This window comes from Geotrypetes seraphini, chromosome 1 (assembly GCF_902459505.1).
Source record: "Geotrypetes seraphini chromosome 1, aGeoSer1.1, whole genome shotgun sequence".
Classification (NCBI taxonomy): domain Eukaryota; kingdom Metazoa; phylum Chordata; class Amphibia; order Gymnophiona; family Dermophiidae; genus Geotrypetes; species Geotrypetes seraphini.
The window spans coordinates 117,747,869-117,770,202 of NC_047084.1; the positions used below are offsets into that span (position 1 = coordinate 117,747,869).

The 22,334-nt window shown below is 40.3% G+C and overlaps 1 protein-coding gene across 1 annotated transcript in view; it reads left to right on the top strand.

The window, feature by feature from the left end:
* LOC117356839 (scavenger receptor cysteine-rich type 1 protein M130-like) overlaps positions 1–22,334 on the top strand; it is an 89,218-nt gene that overhangs the window by 17,517 nt on the left and 49,367 nt on the right. Inside the window, exons 3-5 of the mRNA XM_033936596.1 lie at positions 6,554–6,880; positions 10,447–10,749; positions 19,610–19,930. Of these exons, the coding sequence (XP_033792487.1) occupies positions 6,554–6,880; positions 10,447–10,749; positions 19,610–19,930 (951 nt within the window). The remainder of the gene's footprint in view (positions 1–6,553; positions 6,881–10,446; positions 10,750–19,609; positions 19,931–22,334) is intronic.

The following is a 22,334-nucleotide window of genomic DNA, read 5'->3' on the forward strand; positions in this document are numbered from 1 at the left end:
CTTCCATTTTTAGCAAAAATTACTGAAAAAGTAGTATTTCAGCAACTGTCAGATTTCATTGATAAAACTCAGGTTTTGCATCCCAACCAATCAGGATTTCGTAAAAATCATTCAACAGAACATTCACTAGTAGGTCTCGTCACATCCATTCACTACTATCTGGACCAACATAAATCTGTCATTCTCATTTCCTTAGATTTAGCAGCAGCATTTGACACAATTGACCATCATTTATTACTCCAACGACTTTCTTCCATTGGTCTAAAAGACCAAGTACTAGATTGGTTTCGATCTTATTTTACAGATAGATTCTTTACAGTGTACTTTAAAAATTCTTTTTCAAAACCTTATCAAACAAATTATGGAGTACCACAAGGGTCTATATTGTCTCCATTACTGTTTAACATCTATTTGGCCCCTCTCTTAACCCTTTGTCAATCCATCGGATTCACAGTATATGCTTATGCAGATGATTTCCAACTTTTGCATACCATTGATCCCACAAGTTCCCAGGACATATCTAATATTAACCAAGAGCTGGCCAAAATCCATGACTGGCTTAATGTCAATCAGCTATCTCTAAGCATCAATAAAACTACTACTGTGCTCTTTTCAGGGAAAGAAGGGGCACAACTCATTAACCCTATCGTAATCGACAATAAACCCCTTAATCAAACTACTAATACAAAAATTTTGGGAGTCCTAATAGACAATAATCTCACGTTCCGTTCACACATCAGTGCATTGGTCAAAAACTGTTTCTATAGGCTGAGAATGATTCGTTCACTTGTCCCCCTTCTTGATACTTTTTCCCTTAATACTTTAGTTCACTCCCTAGTAATATCAAAATTAGATTATTGTAATTCCTTATTAAAAGGGGCATATCTAAAGGATATAAGGCGTCTTCAACTTATACAAAACACAGCAATAAAGATAATTTCAGGTTCAAAAAAATTTGACCATGTCACACCTCTACTTCAAAAAGCTCACTGGCTGCCAATAACATACAGGATTACATACAAAATAGCTCTTTTAGTCTTCAAGACAATAAAGACAAATACACCTGCATTTATAGATAGGCTTCTGATTCCACATAGTTCGTCAAGAGTTCTTAGATCATCCTCTCAGTCTACTCTTAATGTTCCCTCTTTAAAAATTATCGGAACACGCCGTGCTTCTATCTTTTCTGTAACTGCTCCAACGATTTGGAACTCTCTTCCTTTATACTTAAGACTCGAACAGGATTTGCAAAAATTTAAGAAAAGTTTAAAGTGCCTTCTTTTTAAAGAAGCCTTTAACTGAAAGTTCACTTCCACGGTAAAATCTTATAGTTTCCAACCTCCCTTAAGTCAAGACTACTAATAGCTCTCTCATTTGATCTTTCTTCCTCATACCCCCCTAATGTACTTACCTTTTATGTACTTTTTCTTTAAAAAATTGTATTTCTTCCCCACTTTCCTATTGTTTCTAGTGGTTTTAAAAGTAGTTACCCTTGTATGTTTGATTAATATACTATGTATAAGTGATTTCTTTAAATCTTATTTTATCTTTTGTACAACGCTTTGTAATTTGGAAAAGCGTTCAATCAAATAATATGAATAAACTTGAAATAAACTTGAACTTCGTTGTCCTTACAGCTCCACTTGTGCACCGTCTTGAACTGACAAGGTATGACGGGATATAAATAAAGCTATTATTATTATTTTAGGGTGAAATTCTACAAATGGCACCTCAACTTAGACACTAGTAGGCACCCTACCAGCACCTAAGTTAATTGAGAAACACCATTTGAAATGGCGATTATTAACATTGAATTTAAAGCGTCTACTGCCTCCGGGAACACCTACAAATGAAACACTCTTAACATCACAAATACCTTCCCTCCTCCCACCTTCTTCCCGCTCCACAGATACTACCTGTTCTTCTCAACTTCTCTTGAATTCACCAATGATCTTCCACTGTAACCCACCATTTATAACTCTTTTGTAATCCACCTTGAACCGCAAGGTAATGGCGAAATAGAAATCTCTAATGTAATGTAATCTTGGATTCTCCAGATCTTCCCAGTTATCAGAATTTCAATACCCCATCCTCTAAAAGTGTCTCTCAAACCATATGTCACTTGAGATTCCAGAATTTTACTTTACTTTTAAAAATTCCCTTCATAAATATACACTAGAATGGATAACATGTACTTCATGTACGCAAGAGTCTGTGTGCGTGAGGATACTACTGCCCAGACAAGCATCATTCTTTGGCAGCGGCAAAGAAAGCGAATAAAATGTTAGGCATGATAAAGAAAGGAATCACGAGTAGATCGGAGAAAGTTACAATGCCGCTTTATAGGGCAATGGTCAGACCACAGTTGGAATACTGTGTCCAACATTGGTCTCCCAACCTAAAGACGGATATAAAACTGCTGGAGAGGGTGAAGAGACGAGCAACGAAGCTAATAAAAGATATAGAGAACTTGGAATACGAGGAACGACTTAAGAGACTGGGATTGTTCTCCCTTGAGAAATGGAGACTGCGAGGGGATATGATCAAGACTTTCAAAATACTGAAAGGAATCGACAAAATAGAGCAGGAAAAAAAATTATTTACAATGTCCAATGTGACATGGACAAGGGGACATGGACTGAAGCTAAGGGGGGACAAGTCCAGGACAAATATCAGGAAGTTCTGCTTTGCACAGCGGGTGGTGGACGCCTGGAATACGCTCCCGGAGGAGGTTGTTGCGGAATCCACCGTTCTAGGATTCAAAAGCAAACTAAATGCACATCTCCTTTCGAGAGGCAAAGAGGGATATGGGTGACTAAAATTACGCCAGGTGTACACCTAGCTGGGCCTCCATGTGTGCAGATCGCCGGACTTGATGGACCGAAGGTCTGATCCGGAGATGGCAGTTCTTATGTTCTTATCCTTGAAAACTAACTCTCCAAAAATAAGGAGCTAATCAGCAATTACTTGTGTTAAAAAATCTACTTCAAGGCGTGGCTTAGCGCGCACACAAAATGGACGTGTGATCGCGGCGCTCCTCTTAACTAGGCAACGGCTCTTAAAAAAAGTTTCCCCTTTCAAGCTGATTTTCGGCGAAAAAACTAGATCGTATGGATGGAAAAACTATTGCTGATATTTCTACAAAAAGAAAAAGAAGAAGGACAGTGACAGTCCAGTGGAGAAGCAACTCCGTCAATGGTAGAGAGGGAGTATCCAGCCTCTGCACCGTTGGAAGATTTTTCTTTTCCTTTTTCTGCAGTGTCTGTCGGTGCTGAAACTTTTATGCCTGCCAGCGGTGGTAGCTTGATACTAACCTTTGCCGATACTGAAGTAAGGCCCTGAAGGGAGGGAGCCAAAAGATCTGTTATTTCTTCGCCGGCTTTTTCTCTGTGCTGGTGCGGCACGGCATCGAAGGCAAGCTACTGGACATTGTGGTTGGCAGAAGTCTTCGTGGTCCTAACGACCACTGTGAAGAAAATAAAATCGGCGAAAAATATCAAAGAAGTGCAGGAGCATGGCAAGCACCCGACAAAATAAAAACGAAACTGGTATGTCGGCGAAAAGGCAGAAGCAGGTTCAAATTACACCGAGTAAGGTCCTGCTTCCTGCTGAAGAGTCGGATGTGCTGAGCAAAGCCGAAGTTATGGAGGAACTGAGACAGATTAAACAAATGCTTAAAGAGACTGTGAGTAATATGGCCGAAATGAAGGAAGAAATACTAAATATCCACAGACAGATGGAAATAAATAATAAAAGAACAACTGACTTAGAAACTAAAATGGAGGTTTTAGAATGTGAAGGAAACAGATGTAAAAATGACAGTTTGGAACTGATTCAATTGAAAAATCAGCTGGAAGATTATGAAAACCGAGGGAGAAGAAAGAATATAAAACTTTTTGGAATGCAGGAAAATTTGGAAGGGAAAAATGCCATACAATTTTTAGAAAATCTAATCCCTAAAATACTGCAATTGGATTTTAAACAGCCATTAGAAATAGAAAGGGCGCATAGGATCCCATTAAAAAATATGGAAAATCAAGGCAGACCAAGACCATTAATATTTAAAATGCTAAGATACCAGCAAGCAATAGAAATTTTAAATGCTGCCAAGAAAGATAAAAATTTAAATTACAAAGGATCCAAAATATGGTTTTTGCCTGATTTTGCTAAAAACACAGCAAACAAAAGGAAGAGATTCCTAGACTTGAGACCTCAATTAAAGGAAAAAGGATATAAATATGGATTGTATTACCCAGCAAAAATGAGGGTATCTTCTGGAGATAAATCTTTATATTTTGAAGATCCGGAAAAGCTAAAGACCTTTCTTTCAAAATCAGAACCTATGTCATTTTAACATAATGGATGTTGAAATGATCAGAAAATATCAAGACTGGTTTTGATGGACATTGAGAAAAGGAAAAAAAAATTTTTTAATATAAAACTATGAGACTTTGGAATACTGAAGAAAGAAGAATATGAAATAAAGAACAGGAAATAAAATGAACTAAAGAAAAAGACAATAAAATATAAAGAAGAAATAGACAAGAAAGATGGACTGGAAACTCAAGAGACTAAACTTTAGAAGAGTAAAAGTTGGATGACTGGAGTAAAGACTGATTAGAAAGTAATAAAAAACTTGAACAAATAACAAAAGAAGAAAAAATAGAAGAATGCACCAGATAATAATACAAATGGGTAAAAGAAGAAAGCAGAATGGAAAAAAGGATATTAAATAAAATGACTAATGACACTCAAGAGACTAAAGGGAAGAAGGATATAAATAAGAAAACAATATGAAAGAACTGTTAATTTAATAAACTAACGAACGATAAGTAATGAAAGAAAGGATAACAAAAAGAAGAATATAGAATGGACTAATCAGACAAAAAAGATATATGACATTTAGATGCAAGTAAAAGAAAGGAAATGAAAATGTAAAATAAATAAGAAAGATAGACTAAAAGATTAATTATAAATTAATTATAAAGTTTGATTTATAATATTATAGCTTCAAAAGGATTGGACATTAATTGGAAAAGAGAAAAAAAAAAAACACAAAATTTTTAATAATTAAAAATTTCAGAAAAAAAAAAAAGTGTTGATATATAAATAGATGATAATTATAAAATTATAATCAACTTTTAAAGAAGTATATGAAGATATGGATATTGTTTTTAGATATTAAAAGGATGATAAGAATTGATGGAATAGAATGTACGAGATATAGGAAAAATAACACTAATATAAAAAATCTACTTAATGAGAATACTCAAGTTGAAAAAAGAGTACATATATCAGGTGCACAAAATGCTATATAAAAGCAATAAATATAAACTAATATAAGTGAAGGGCTCAGTCACTAACCGATCTCCGGTTTGGATGGGTATTTCCTTCGCTCCTTTAGCTACTGCCCCCTTCCTGATGCCGCGAAACTCGAGTCGAAAGGAGGCTATGGGCGTTTCAAACCAGGGGGTTCTTAATAGAGATTGAAATCTGCTACAAGCGCTGGATTAAATACTGTGCTACCTTCCTCACATTAATTCGAAGATAAGTGGTTTTTTTCTATTTTCTATCTTGGTTTCAAATGGAAGGTTAAGGGACTGAGAGTGCTATGATGGTCCCTGTTTACAACCGGCGCTTGTACTTTTAATAGTACTTTTCGCATAGATCGGTTGGTGACTGAGCCCTCACTTATATTAGTTTATTGTTTTTGTATAGCATTTTTCAACTTGTGGACTATTCCCTTGAAAACTAACGGTAAGTAATTTTAGTTTTTATGCAGTAGTTATCTTAACTTGACCAACAAAACAATCAAGGCTTTGTTACCATTTGGATCTTATCTGCGAATTGGGATTTTCAGCTCTGACAGAAATGAAATTAAAAAAAAGAGAACGACTGCAGATGGTGGATGATGAAATGCATGTTTGCGTGTCGACTATCGAGCTGCGTTTTGAGTTCATTTGCACTAAAAAAAACAAGCACATCCATCGCAATAATTAGCAATTCTATGCTATCTACTTTAGTTCACCAATATTATAATTACCCATACTTTTCTTAAAGAAGTTTAAATAAATAACTCTCAAGTTTAATTTTTTGTTGGTTTTGCAATTTGATAATTTCAGTTATAATGTGCCATGAAAAAACATTTTGAGAGGCACTGTTCTAAAATGTCAACTACCAAACGTAATTTGTCTGAACTGGTAGGTTCTTGAAAGATGTGCTCTAGCTACTGGTCAGAGCAGAAAAGGAAGCGATGTGACTCCTTCGTCTGTTTGGCTTCAATAGTTGAGATGTGGTACTGTGTTGTATTTAAGCTCAACTTTGGGGAATCAGAACATAACATAAGAGCAGATTTCTAGACCGCCTAGCTGTAAGTTCAATGCGGTTAACAAAAGATTATGCTATGAAAGAATACGGGAATAATATAATATACAGAAATTGAATTAATCAGAAATTTAGGAAAAAGAAAAGTTTTCAAGAGTTTTCTGAAATCAGAATAGGGGAGAGGGGGGTGTAACGACTCTCAGTGACTCTCGATGGCTCTTTTTTCCAGGTCCCTCCAGGGTACGACTGATGGGTGGAGAGAGTCCCTGCTCCGGAAGATTGGAGATTCTTCATGAAGGCACCTGGGGGACACTGTGTTATGAGTCTTCTTCTCTGATCCTGCCAATTACTGGAAAAGAGATTAAACAGATGGGCTGCGGAACTGTCTTAAATGTCCAAACAGAAACTCCCTCTGTAAAAACCCCGATGACTTTCCTGGGATCCGATACTATGTGTGGGGGAGTACCAGGGAGGGATAGATGTCATCACAACTTAAGACAAGTGGAGAACTGCGAGACGTACTTTTCTATCAGCTTTTTCAGTGGCTCATATTCAGGTACTGTCAATAATAATCCTAATGGCCTGACATCCAGTGGTGCCGGCAGCATCACTTTATTCAAATATTCGGCAGCTCCACTCTTTTAAGTAGCACTGGCGAATGTATGTTCAAGTGGTGGCTGTTGCTGCTCCCTGTTTGACTTAGGCGTGCTTTTTCTACAGTCTAACTCCAAGGGATAAATGATCTGGGGAACGATTGAATTTCGCTGCTCTCTAGGTAACATAATTGCAGCCCCAGTCTGTCCTCTCACTCCATTTCCTAATGCATGGGGTGAACTCCAAAGAGGCATAGGAGTGAATTTTTTCCGAATGACTGGAAGTGTTAAGTGAAACATAGAAACATAGAAAGATGACAGATCTCTTCTCTCACCATACTCATAAATTCTGCCCTATCATCGGGCCTCTTCTCCCCTGAAATGGGACGCATTGCACTGACCCCCCTACTGAAGAAAGCTGACCTAGACCCCTCCTCCCCATCCAATTATCGCCCAATAGCAAACATTCCGCTCCTAACCAAATTGCTAGAGTCCATCGTCTCCTCCCAACTCTCAGCCTACCTGGAAAGATTCTCTGTCCTCCTACCCTATCAATACGGCTTCAGACCCAACTTCAGTACCGAAACCCTCCTGGCCTCCCTAATCTCGAAGATCCAACAATTTCACTCTCACAAAAAATTTGCCGTTCTCCTTCAATTCGACCTCTCTGCTGCCTTTGACGTTGTCCACCATGACATTCTAATCTTCCTACTCTCCGAGATAGGCATTAGTTCTACAGTCCTTGACTGGTTCTCGAACTTCTTACGTTCTCGCTCTTACACCGTCACCAAACATGGTTCCTCTTCCTCCCCATGGAAACCGACTTGTGGAGTCCCACAAGGCTCCCCCCTTTCTCCCATCCTCTTCAACATTTATATGTCCTCCCTGAATCTTCTCCACCTATCCCCCCTAGAAACACTCTACACTTACGCCGACGATATCCTGGTCCTCATCGAGACCGACGCGAACCTCACCAATCTCGCAGCTAACATTTCTTCTTGCATAACCAAACTTCAATCCTGGGCTCACACTGTACAAATGAAATTGAACGAGTCCAAAACTAAACTACTTTGGCTCGGCCCTAAACTTGATCAATTACCCACTTCCATCCCACTGCCCACAGGCTCCTCTCTACAGCTGGAATTCTCTAGCAAAGTTCTGGGCATCACCATAGATTCATCATTATCCTTCAACGACCACCTCAACTCCCTGATAAAAAAATGCTTTTGCAGCCTTCACATGCTGAGGTAAGTGAGATCCTGCTTCCACCAAAAACACTTTGCCGTCCTCGTACAATCCATTATCCTCTCCAGATTGGATTATTGCAATTCCATTTACCTAAGCTTAACAAAGAAAAGCCTCCACAGACTCCAACTAATCCAGAACACCGCGGCCAAACTTATCTTCTCAAAAAGTAAATTTGACCATGTCACACCGCTCCTATCCAAACTCCACTGGCTTCCCGTTATTTCCAGGGTCTACTTTAAATGTGCCTGCCTAACCTTCAAGATCCTCCACGGTATCCTTCCTCCTTTTATCCCTCTATCCTGGAATTCCTCAAATCCAACCTCCACTAGATCCACTCAAAAATTAAAACTATCCTACCCCTCCTTAAAAGGCATCTCCCTTGTTGGTAAATTTGGCTCTTCCCTCCCTTTCAGAATCACTCAGCTCTGGAACAGTCTCCCTTCCCCTCTCCGCAATTTGAGCCCCCTTCTACCATTCCGTAAGCATCTGAAGACCTGGCTCTTCTCCAGAACGTAACCCCGTCCCGCTCCTGGCACTCTCACACCAACCTCTCTTCTCTCATACTTATATAATTCCACTGGAGTTCCGTTCCTTCCCTAACCATGTAAACCGTGTCGAGCTCCATCTGCGGAGATGATGCGGTATATAAACCCAACATTTAGATTAGATTAGATTAGATTAGATGACGGCAGATAAGGGCTATAGCCCATCAAGTCTGCCCACTCTCTTGACCCACCCCTTGGAGTCAACTGACCCCTTTATACAGCCACTTTACTTTACCCTAGTGACCCTATTCCTGGACTTGACCCCCGTAGGGATCCCACATAGGTATCCCATTTATTCTTAAAGTCCGGGATGCTGCTGGCCTTGATCACCTGCACTGGAAGCTTGTTCCACTGCTCAATCACTCTTTCTGTAAAGAAGTACTTCCTTGCGTCTCCACGAAACTTTCCCCCCCCCCCTGAGTTTGAGCAGATGCCCTCTTGTGGTCGTGGGTCCCTTGAGAAGAAAGATGTCATCTATAGAAACAATGGAACACTGACTACCCTTCCCTGCCACAGTGAAGATGTTTGATGAATATCAGGTGTACAGAAGCAAAGCAGGTCCCCAAATCAGCCACTTCTGTGAATGGAGTGAATGCCGAGCATTCCTAGTTTTGAGCAAACTCTTTCATTAATGTAAAGGAGGGCTAATCATTTTGTAGAGCTGGTATCTATCCTATGCAGGCATCAATATGAGCAAACGGCGCTCTCGGAATCTCTAAATGCATAATTTATCTCCTGCGTAACGAGTAAAATGGCGTGGTAGCGTGTTAGTAACCCCCTTCTATTCAGCCGGTGGCAGTCAGCATTTTGCTGGCTAAATTATACCCTCAGTTTTAGGCCATGTCCTGGGACAGACACTGAATATTAGGGCATGATTATTGGTAGCCTGGAACTTATAGAAGCACAAATGATATTTGGCCAGATCCACAAAAGTGTTATGCAGACCCCGGCTGAATATCGGGCTGTGGCCCACAAAAGTAGTTTTTTTTTAACCTCTCATGCCTCCAACAATGCCCAGTATATTGGAAAAGATAGATACTGAACTTTTGAATCAAAGATACAGTAAACTCTCAGTTATGGGGATTAGTGGATGCCAGATAACTGTAGTTTCTGCTTGTTTGAGATTTACTCTAAAAAATAGTTCTCTCTCCCTTCCCACCTCTCTCTATCATCCCCCCACCCCCACTTGTAGGTCCAGCATCTATTCCTCCCTTCGGTCTGGGTCACATTCTCTCCCCCCTTCTCTCCCAATTTCTCTTCCTCCCTTCTACCCCTCCCCCTCCCTGGTCAGCCCTTCCTCCCTCTGCACGAGTTTGGCCTCCTGGAGCCCCCTCACAGAGTGAAGCAGCAGCCGGTCAGCAGAGGCAGCGCTGTAAGCAGATTGCTCATGCCCAACGCCATCAGGGCCTTTTCGTTGCCGCATCGGAAGTGATTCATCGGAGGAAAGGCCCTGCTGGAGCTGGCCACAAGCATCCTGTTTTCAGTGCTGCTTCTGCTGACCGGCTGCTGCTTCAGGTAAGGGAGGGAGGGGGGGGGGGGGTTGCCGCTCAGGACTGCCGCCACTGCTGCTGCTTCATGGCTGGAAGGAGAGGGGTTTGCAGCGCATGACTGCTGACACAGCATGGCTGGAGGGAGGATTTTTTTTTTTTTTGCCTGTTGGGTGCGAGTGCCGTTTGCTTGAGTACCGGTAAAGACTGGTATTGCATTAACATGTTTTCTCTCTCCATTGTACTTAGTTATTTCGGATGCAAGACTTGTAGATGGAAACAACCCCTGTGAAGGGACCCTGGAGGTCTTTTTCGAGCAAATGTGGTGGCAAGTGAGAGGAAAGCCTATAGGCGGAACAGTGGCTGAAGCAGCGTGCCGACAGCTCGGGTGTGGTCGTTTCAGACGGGTGTTGAAGAGTCTTTCTGAAGGGGATCGGGTTTTGCCTGTTGCGTGCACTGGCGAGGAGGATCATTTGTCCGAGTGTATCATCTACTATGGAAGTCCATTCAGGTTCACCTCTGACCTTCTGGGAATAGTGTGCTCGATACCAGGTAATCTGCTGCTTTACACAGTGGTGAGAAGTATTCAGGTTTCATATCTCCCTGTGTGCTGTTCAAGCCAGGCGTGGCCAAAAGAATGACCCGAATGGACTCCCTCTCCCCACGTGACTGGGCTAGGGGTTCCGTTCCGTGTAATAATCAAATACAGGTTTGTTAATGCCTTTCACGTCTGGGGAGAGCCATGCACGTTATTGAATTTTCTCTGCTCTCCAGAGGAGAAAGCCAAGTCAAAGAAATTGATACCATATGTGACATCATTTGTAATAATTGCCATAAAGTTAGAATTCAGTGGCCCAGTTGATCACATGACTGGAATGTCACTTTACGTTTAAATCCTAACATGGCCAATGTTTTGCTTTTCCTATCCTTATAACTTCTGTATGAACGTTTCCTAATTTGCTTGTGTGTTTTAATCTATGACTTCCTTTTTAAGGCCTCTCTGTAAAGGCCCTTTATCCTGTTTTTCTGGGAAAACCTATACCCAGCCTTTTTTGTCTTAATTTCCGTGCAGCTGCCTTCCTTACAATGGGATCTTATTATTTCAATCATAGCCAATTTAAAATATTCTTTTACAATTCACCTGTCTCATATTTACCCCAAATAATTTCAAAGTTAATCTCCTCGTATCACCTTGCATGCTTTGAATATTAACAGCCACTGGGCACATCCAGGGTGTCTACATATCTTCAAAAGTTCTCAGTCCCCCCCTAGTATATGTACATGTCTGCACCAATCCTGGAGCTCGATATTGATCCTGGAAACAGTTGTGTACGTATCATTGTAACCCATTCTGGGTTCCTGGAGGGGATGGGCTAAAATCCTAAATAGTCTAATCGGGTACCTGAGGCAATGGCCAATATCATGGGAAGATGTAATAATTGACTTTTTGTCTACTGAATGCTCATTAGGCATATAATAAGCTGCTTATTATTTGTGATCTTGTTCTCTCTTGTAATCTTGGTTTTCTGAGGGAACTGGCTGGGAAAGCAGAGTTTTCATATTGCTCAGTAATGTCCCATTGGTTACCAGGTTATAGGTCAAGCTTGGGTCTACAGTAGAGACAAAGTATAGCATATGCCCTCTGGTTCAGGAACTATTAACTGTCCTATCTGGATGATACTGGGCTACTGGTGGTGTTTTCACTTCATGGTGTTGGTAATGACAGACTTGAGTCTATTGAAGAAGTTAGTGTAGATGGTTTCTCTTAGGTTCCCCTTTGGTTACTTGTGAAAAGTGATTAGATAACTCAAGGTTAATAATTACCTTACTGGGCCATGTGGAGCGGGTCTGAAACTGGAATGCTGCTGTAGCCTGAGAGAGGGTCTGATGTGGCCACAGGGAGTGCTACAGCTACGAGCTGATGAGTCGGGATGACCAGGAAGGTATGGAGGTTCTGCACACATCAGGCATCCTGAAGAAATGCCACCACAAAGCCAGGAGCTCCTGCGGGCAGGGCAGTGGTGGATCGGGTATTTCTGAGCATGCACAAATTTCTGTTCATGTGTGGAAATGCTTCAGAGCCTGGACCAGGCCCAAAATGAAGCCGAGGCATTGATTTTTGAGGCTGGCCAGAGAATGCTATTTAGACCAGCAAAGGAAGATTACCACTTGGACCCAACCGTAAGCTTAGAGAGACATGGGCAATATCTGAGGAGTAAGGCAAGGTGATAATTAGAATTGAGAGAGTGTATTTTTAAAGTTTATGGCCTGTGTTTCCTCTAAGCTGAGCAAATGAGCAATTGATCATATGTTCTAGGAGTTGCTCACAGATTTTACATGGTCGCTCATAAAAATACTTGCAAATCTGGAAAATGGATGATTTTTAGAATTTGTTGCTCACATGAAAACAATTTTTAAAAACTTGTCACTCACATCAGAACATATTTGTACAGGGCGTGGCTTGGAACACGCACAAGATGGAGGTGTGATCACATTGCTCTGCTCCCCCAGGCACTAATTCTGAAGAATTTGCTATAAAATAAAGTTTCTTGTATCAAAAGAACTTACTATAAAGTCAGAGGATGGCAACTTTAAGACAGACGAAACTTGAGACGGCTTTTGTGGGCACTGGTAAGCGTGTCAAGCATGATCATGTGACGCCAGTAAAGACTGCACTCCTGGATGAGGAAGAAATTGATAAAAAAGAAGTGATGACAGCGCTGGAAAAAATACAGCAGATGCTACAAAAGAACACAGATTACATACAGGAAGTAAAGGAAGAGGTTGTCAACATAAATAAGCAATTGGAATTGGCAAACCAGAGAGTGACAACACTGGAAAAAAAAATGGAACAGTTGGAACTAACAGAGGTTCAGTTTAAAGCTGAAAGAAAAATCATTTCAGAGATGCAACAACAACTGGAAAATTATGAGAATCGTGGACGTCGGAAGAACATAAAAATAATTGGGCTGGCGGAAAAATTGGAGGGAGATAATCCCATAAAGTTTCTGGAGACTTTAATACCAAAACTTTTTCAGCTGAACTCAAAACAACCTCTGGAAATTGAAAGAGCCCACAGAATTCCGTTCCAACGGTCAGAAAGTCAGTCAAAGCCCAGACCGCTGATCTTTAAACTGTTAAGGTTTCAGCAAGCCTTTGAAATACTGAAGTTGGCAAAAGCAGACAAAAATTTGACATATAAAGGATCAAAATTATTTTTGCCTGACTTTGCAAAAAATACAACAGCATTGAGGCAACAGTTTCTGCAGTTAAGACCACAGCTTAAAGAAAAAGGATATAGATACGGTTTATATTTCCCTGCAAAGATGAGGATTTCCTATGGGAGTAAATCACTATATTTTGAGGATCCAGGGAAGTTGAAAGACTTTCTGAATAACTCTGAACCAATGACTATGTAAGGAAGAAAAGGTTTAAAAGACAGAAATATATTAATAGGAGTGGAATATAAAAGTAAGACTGGAATAGAATGGATGGAATGCTAAGGATTTATGAAAATGTTACATTTCTTCTTTTATGTATATGTGTAGTGAATATGAAATTGAATGAAATGGTATAGAATTCTAATATAAATATATTTAAAGAAGCATATTCATAAATAAATTAAAAGAAATATAGATATTATGCTGTGAAAGTGGGAGGAGGGAGGAATATAAGATGAACTTAAGGAGGATTTATAAAATATGTAAAGTTTTGAAATGTTCATTTATTAATATTGAATATGGGGGAACTTAAAAGATTTAAAAGAGAATTGATAAAAAGGTAAAGGTGGTATTTGACCATTTTGGAAATTGGGTTATATAAAAGTATGGAAAAATAATGAAATAAATGGTTATGTTAATATTTATAATATGTCATGGTAGTAAAATATAAGATGGGAAAAAGTACATTTATATGTGGGAGACAATGTATAAATGCCTGGGGGTTGGAAGTGGTTGCATATCCTATGCGTGGTTCAAGTTTATCCATAATGAAGGGAGGGGTGGGAGGGATATGGGGAGGGGGGATATTTAAGAGTAAAGGGAAAGAATATCTGTGTAGTAGGGGATATTATATCATATTCTTATATTTTATGGATGTTATGGGAAGGATGGTGTCTAATCAATTTCATTTATATAAACTGGAGTGTCAATGCTGGAATTTTATTGAGTTGAAAGATGGAGACTAAATTCTACTCTTTAAATGTCAATGGCCTGAATCACCAAATTAAAAGGAAAAAAATGTTAAATTTCTTTAAAAAGCAACAGGCGGATGTATATTTCATCCAAGAGACCCATCTGTCCACAATAGAATCTAAAAAGCTGGAAGGGGGATGGATTTCAAAAGTATTTTTTGCTCCAGCAAATGGGAAAAAGGCTGGAGTGGCCATTTTAATTAATAAAAAATGTACAGCTGATTTTAAGATGGTAGAAATGGATCCATTAGGAAGGTGGGTGTATATTGAAATGAGCATGGAAAATAACATCTTATTTAACATCTACGCTCCTAATACGAATCAGATGGAGTTTTTTAAGAACCTACTACAAATTTTAATGCCACTGGCTGCTTCTAATTTAGTGGTGGCTGGAGATTTCAATGCTGTAATGGATTCAATTATGGATAAAAATCCAAGTAGAGTTATGAAATCATTAGGGCTAGATAATTTGGTAAAATCTTGTGATTTAATAGATATATGGCGTATTCTTCATTTTAATGATCGGGAATTCTCTTTTTGTTCACAGGTCCATAATTCTTTTTCAAGAATTGATTATATTTTTGTTTCAAATAATTTAACGAAAAATGTAATAAAAGCTATTATAGATCCTATTCTCTTATCTGATCATGGTGCTGTATGGATTGAGTTAAAGGATGGTGAAAAGGATTATTCTAAGCCGGTTTGGAGATTTGATAATTCTTTGGTAGTAGATTCAAATTTTACTGAAGATTTTAAAATAAAAATGATTGATTTCTTCCAAATTAATGATACTAATGATATAAATATGGAAGTATTATGGGATGCGTTTAAAGCAACCATGAGAGGTAATATTATTTCATATTCAGCATACGTTAGGAAAAAGTTTACGAAACAATTTGTTGATTTGGAAAAGGAAATTAAAGTATTGGAAAGTAATTTAATTAATAGATGGGAGTGGAATACTTTACAATTATTATTAAAAGCAAAAGTTAAATATAATGAGTTATCCTCTAAATTTGTAAGGAATGATTTATTTTCTCAACAAACTCAATACTATGGAAATTCAAATAAGGCGGGTAGGATGCTAGCAAATTATCTTAAAGCAAGGAAAAGAAGAACAAAAATTGTTGTAATAAAAGATAAAAATGGAAAATCACATAATAAAATTGATCAGATTCTAAAACAATTTTTTAGTTTTTATAAAGATTTGTATTCTTTTGAATCTTACAGAGATAGAGAAAAGGATGGATTGGAATTTTTAAGTTCACTTAAGGGGCCTCAAATTCCTGAACATATAAAAGGAAGTTTAGAAGAACCTATATCTTTAAAAGAGTTAGAAACAGCATTGAAGTCTCTTAGAGTTGGATCCGCTCCAGGTGGTAGAGTTCTATAAATCATTTCAAAATACTTTGTTACCCTATTTGTTAAAATTATATCAATACCAACTGAATAAAAGTTGTATATCAGGTACTATGGCAGATTCATTAATTATTGTCTTACCAAAACCAAACAAAGATCATACTTTGGTATCAAACTACAGGCCTATTTCATTAATTAATGTAGATGGTAAACTTTTAGCCAAAGTTTTGGCATTAAGATTGGCTAAAGCTCTCCCTTTTATTATTGATACTCACCAAACAGGATTCGTTGCAAGAAGACATTCTTCCAATAATACCAGACTGGAGCATTGAGATTAAGCATCAAATTTTTGCTTCTCAATGGCCACGAATTTGGTCTTGGAGAATTAGATGTACAGTGTCGGCATCTATGAGACAGACTTGGTTCTTTTTGTTGCATAGAGCTCTTTTGACCCCAGTACGTTTACAAAAGTTTGATAGCTCTAGATCTAATAAATGTTGGCACTGTAATCTAGAAGCAGGGACTTTGGATCATCTAATTTTTTATTGTCCTTGTATTAACGCCTTCTGGAAGTCAATTTGGTCTCAAATTAATTCTTTTCTAGAAAATCCAGTTGCTCTGTCATATGATACAATTTTGTTTGGAACAATGATGAGAGCAAAGAGTCAAATTTCAGCAAATAATAATAAATTACTAATGATTATGACAGGAGTTGCCATTCAGAATATAACTAGAAATTGGAAAGATTATACAAGACTTAACTATACTTTTTGGTGGAATTCTATATGTTATATTTATAAAATGGAACGAATTCTTGCTATGCAAAAAGGAAATTATAACAAGTTTAAAAAAATTTGGGGGCCATTGATTGAATATTCGAATGATTAGACACTTTTTTTTATAGAAGAATAATATGATATGGGATTGGGAGGGTATAATGTGTGAGATTCAAATAAAATGTTGATATGTGTGGAAGGGAAGGGGGGAGGGGGGATAATATAAGATTTAATATTATATGAAGTATACAAGTGAATTGTATGAATATTGAATGATTATTGTATACTTGTTATGAGATATGAAAATAAATAAAGAATTGGAAAAAAAAAAAAGAACATATTTGTACACATCCATCTAGTCCTTAGAGGAAGCATTGTTTATGACTTTAATTTGGTAAGCTTGGATACAAGTCTGGAAAAAGCAAAACACGTTAGTAACTAGCTGGGCTTAAGTAGGGTTACCAGACTTCTGAGAAAACCCAGACATGTTCTCTTTGAAGAGGACAGTCCTGGTCCCTTGACGGATTTTCCAAAACCTGGCAGTTTGTCTGAGTTTTGGAAAGCCCCGATGAGCTCCGGCCACATCTGGAGGGTCTCTAACCATGCGTGGATGACATCACACACATCCGCACGTGCTCCAGGCCCTCTGGACACAGCCGGAGCTTGTTGGGGGGAAAAAGGAGGCTTTGTGTAGACGGGGCTGGGGTCAGAACGAGCTGGGATTGGAGGTGGAAATGGGCTTTGCCAGAGGCAGAACTGGGCAGGGCCGTATGTCCAGGATATGGTAACCCTAGGTTTAAGGAGCATGTGTGGGTGGATTTTAGATTTGAAAAAGGTGAATTCTGAGTGAAATCTGGAGTTAACATAATAACATAGTAGATGACAGCAGATAAAGACCCGATGGTCCATCCAGTCTGCCCAACCTGTATGCATGTATTAACATTTATTGTAAAGAATACTTGTGAGCAAGACTTGCTTTATTGGGGTGAAACTGTGATCTTTTTTAAAGTGTGGAAACTACCATTTTAATATTTCGTTGTAATTTCTGAACGAATGTGGATACTTGACATTAAAGTAATACAGTATATGTGACGTGTGTCCCTACCAGGCTGATGTTCAGGTGATTGGCAGCCCTTCGGGGGTCCCACTCATGATGGGAACTGCTTTGGTGCTTTCCATCTGTCTGTGCCGGTCTGCAGGGATGCTAAAGAAGGAGAAATTAGGTCGGTGCCACTTTTTTCTTCTTTTGGGGACACTATTATGGGCTCAGTTCTAGTCGGTAACCAACAGTCTCTGGATACATAGGTGTATCGAGTTTTCTTATGTTCGTAGTTCACGGTTCTTACTTGGCTGATTGTCGACGGGACTGCACAGCCAAAGTCAATGTGGCAGAGGAGCTTCAACCCGTTCGTCTGTGCCAGCCTGGAGGAATTAAAAGAAAGAAAATGAGCAGATAAGACCTAATTTCTCCTTATATTCAAAGGACCCACAGGAAACAGCCTATCTCCTGCAGACGGTGACAAACCTGGAAATTCAATGCCAGGTCATATCTGGCGACTGGCATTCAGTTTCCGGGATTTTTTTTTTAAACCACTACAAACATAGCTGGTTAAATGTAGATCAGTGTTTCTGGAGTACCCTCTTACCAGTCAGGCTTTCAGGATACCCACAATGAACAGGCATACACTGCCTTCATGCATATTCATTGTGGGTATTCTGACTGGCAAGAGGGTACTCCAGGCCCGACTGGGGAAACGCTGATCTGGCGCATGCTTACAATCCACTGGGGCTCAAAGGAGAAGGGTTCACACCCTTTCTGGGAAAAACCACATAGCATATATAAGGGGTCCAGAGGAAGGACAGGCAGTGGCGTAGCCATGGGTACCCAGTTTGGGCTCAGGTCCATCTAAAATCCCCAAGCCCCGCCAACTGCAACCCCTGGTGGCCAGAACAGCTCATTTTCCTAATTGCTGCAGCCAACGCCACTGTGCATATATTGTGACCATAGAAACATAGAAGATGACGGCAGAAAAGGGCTACAGCCCATCAAGTCTGCCCACTCTGCTTACCCACCCCCTGTCTATGCCCTAATGACCCTCGTAGGGATCCCACATGGGTATCCCATTTATTCTTAAAGTCTGCCCTCCACCCCACATGCTCGGTTTCTACAAAGCTGATCATTTTCAGGGGGGAGAGGCTGGTGCTGCAGCAGCCTGTGAACAGCTAGGAGGAGAATGAGCTGCTCTGGTGCTGGAGGATCTCTTCCAGCTCGTATATTTATTTGTTCAGGGCAGCTGGTGCTGTAATAAGGGTGGAAGGAGAAAGCATGTAATTGTCTTAAGGTGGCCAAAGAGGTTAAAAAGGTGACGGCGAAAGCTAGAAGGATGATAGGTTGCACAGGGAGAGGTATTTCCAGTAGGAAAAAGGAGGTATTGATGCCCCTGACTCTGGTGAGACCTCATTTAGAATACTGTGTACAATTCTGGAGGCCACACCTTCAAAAAGATATAAAAAGGATGGAGTCGGTCCAGAGGAAGGCTACTAAAATGGTGTGTGGTCTTCGTGATAAGGCGTTTGGGGACAGACTAAAAGATCTCAATCTGTATACTTTGGAGGAAAGGCGGGAGAGGGGAGATATGATAGAGACGTTTAAATACCTACGTAATATAAATGTGCATGAATCAAGCTGCTTTCATTTGAAAGGAAACTCTGCAATGAGAGGGCATAGGATGATGCTAAGAGGTGAGAGGCTCCGGAGTAATCTAAGGAAATACTTTTTTTTACAGAAAGAGTGGTAGATTCATGGAACGGTCTCCCAGAAGAGGTGGTAGAGACAGACTGTGTTTAAATTCAAGAGGGCCTGGGATAGGAACGTGGGATCTCTGAGAGAGAGGAAGAGATAATGGTTACTGCAGATGGGCAGACTGGATGGGCCATGGGACCTTTACTGCCATCATTTTTCTGTGTCCACCCAGTTTGGGTTCAGGCCCACCCCACAATATCATGTCTGGCTATGCCTCTGAGGACTGGTGAGAGTGGTTGTTTAACATTTGCTTCTCCCCTTTGCCATTCCGATGTCTTTCAGATCTCCCTTTTAAAACCAGGCTTGTGGGCGGAGAGAGTTCCTGTGCAGGAAAAGTGGAGATTTCGGTAGGAGAGGACTGGAAAATGATTTGTTCTAAAGATCAGGGGACCCAGCTTGCTGCCGTGGTGTGCAGAGAGCTGGGCTGCGGTTCCGTTGTCAGTGTGGTAAGAGGGTCCCAACTCTGGAACACTTCAGGATCAGGGTGGGAGAAAGCTCTACTCTGTGAAGGTTCTGAGTCACGGTTGTCCCACTGCAAATATCAATGGAGAAGTTGGACTTATTGCAAAGACCCTGAGGACAGGCTCGGAGTCATATGTTCGGGTAAGTTCTTCGACCACATCGTTCCTACCTGGGATGAAGCATTAGTTAAGGTTCCTAATGCCTCCCCTGCTCCGTAGTCCAATGTCATTTGCTCACTTTTCTTAAAACATCACCTGGGTGTTCCTGTAATCTGCTGAGTCTTTATTAGGTCTTATTTCTGGGTCTTTCCCCTCCCTTTTGCAATGTTACAATTCATTTCAGCCCTTTTTGCCTTTGTTCTGAAAGAAAACTTGTGTATTTTTCATTATTGACAAAACTCCACGATTGTTGAAAGTATTTGTGTATGATTGTGTCCTCACCGACATGGAAGCTTTTCAAAACCCAGACATGTCTTCTAAAAAGAGGACCTATCTGGGAAAATCTGGATGTCTGGTAACCCTATCTATATTCCTCTCGTCCTCTCACCCCCTCAGCTGCCTCATCTTCCCTTCCCCCTGTAATCTTTTCATTCTCTTCCATCCACACTAATCCCATTTCAGCGTTTTCACTCTCCTCCCCCTCACTATCAACTACAGCCCCCTTTCCCTCACTCATCCTTTCTGGTTATGACACTATCTCTGTTATGCGTTTTGCAATACAATTTTATGCATTTTACGTCACAAAGGTTTGGGTTCTGATTAAGAATTGGAAATGTTAAGTAAATCTAAATTTGAATAAATCAATAATGACTAAGGGGGAAATTCTAAAACTGGCACTTGGCATTCCCTCTGACGTCACTTCCTGGCCCCGCAACCAGGAAGTGATTTCAGGGGTGAACCAGGTGGTGCTCATACTGACGAGGATTTAAAGAGGTTCGGGAGGAAGGGAGGATGCGAGCATGGCATGGGGGGCAAAGAGGTGTCGGTGCCCCTACCAAGACAGCACCTGGGGTGGTCTGCCAGCCCTCTGTCCCCCCCTTACTTCACCAGTGGTTGGTGCAGTGGACTGTAGAGAAGGGGAACCAGGCCCATATTCCACTCTAACTTGTGATGGAGAGTGTGAGTGTCCCCAGTGGGACTCAAGTGGCCAGCAATGTCCCATTGGATTGGCTATCCACTGATACCCAATGGCATATAACCAGCTATCTCCCGCTGAATATCCAGCTTGCCGGCTATGTCGCTCAGCATAGCTGGTTTCTGCTGATTTTCTTGGCTGGCCAGCTACGGCACACAGCCAGATGGACCTGCTTTTTAGGCTAAGTGTGAGGTGCCGAACATTGATCTGCATAATTCAATGCTGTTGAGCCGGCCATTGAATATCTGGGATTGCTGCTCACACGGTTTCATTATCAGGCTCAAAATATCTAGAGCATTTGTATTGTTGTATAGTCGGGTACGGTTCATTTTTTGCTCTTCCTGGAGGGCTCAGCATACAGTAGAAGGGTGTTACAATGTGACATGACCCGTGGAAGTCCACTGCAGTGCTCCTCGGGCTGCCCCCATGGCTCTGCTGGGATGTCTGTCTGGCCAGTCTTGTAAAACTGCTGGCCCCTAACCAGCCAAATGGCTTGTATTTCTGTGTTTTTCCCTTAGATGTATTTTGTTTGAAAATGGCCCTTAAAGAAAGATGAACTGAGCACAAAAACATCTAAACATTCTCACGGTGGCCAATCCAGGTCCCTAGTACCTGGCCAAAACCCAAAGAGTAGCAACATTCCATTCAGAATCTTAACGAATAGCAAGATTCCGGAATCCCAAAGAGCAGCAACATTCCATTCAGAATCTTAACGAATATCAAGATTACGGAACCCGAAAGAGCAGCAACATTCCATTCAGAATCTTAACGAATAGCAAGATTCCGGAATCCCAAAGAGTAGCAACATTCCATTCAAAATCCTAACGAATAGCAAGATTCCAGAACCCCAAAGAGCAGCAACATTCCATTCAGAATCTTAACGAATAGCAAGATTCCGGAATCCCAAAGAGTAGCAACATTCCATTCAAAATCCTAACGAATAGCAAGATTCCGGAATCCCAAAGAGTAGCAACATTCCATTCAAAATCCTAACGAATAGCAAGATTCCGGAACCCCAAAGAGCAGCAACATTCCATTCAGAATCTTAACGAATAGCAAGATTCCGGAATCCCAAAGAGTAGCAACATTCCATTCAAAATCCTAACGAATAGCAAGATTCCGGAACCCCAAAGAGCAGCAACATTCCATTCAGAATCTTAACGAATAGCAAGATTCCGGAATCCCAAAGAGTAGCAACATTCCATTCAAAATCCTAACGAATATTAAGATTACGGAACCCCAAAGAGCAGCAACATTCCATTCAGAATCTTAACGAATAGCAAGATTCCGGAATCCCAAAGAGTAGCAACATTCCATTCAAAATCCTAACGAATAGCAAGATACCAGAACCCCAAAGAGCAGCAACATTCCATTCAGAATCTTAACGAATAGCAAGATTCCGGAATCCCAA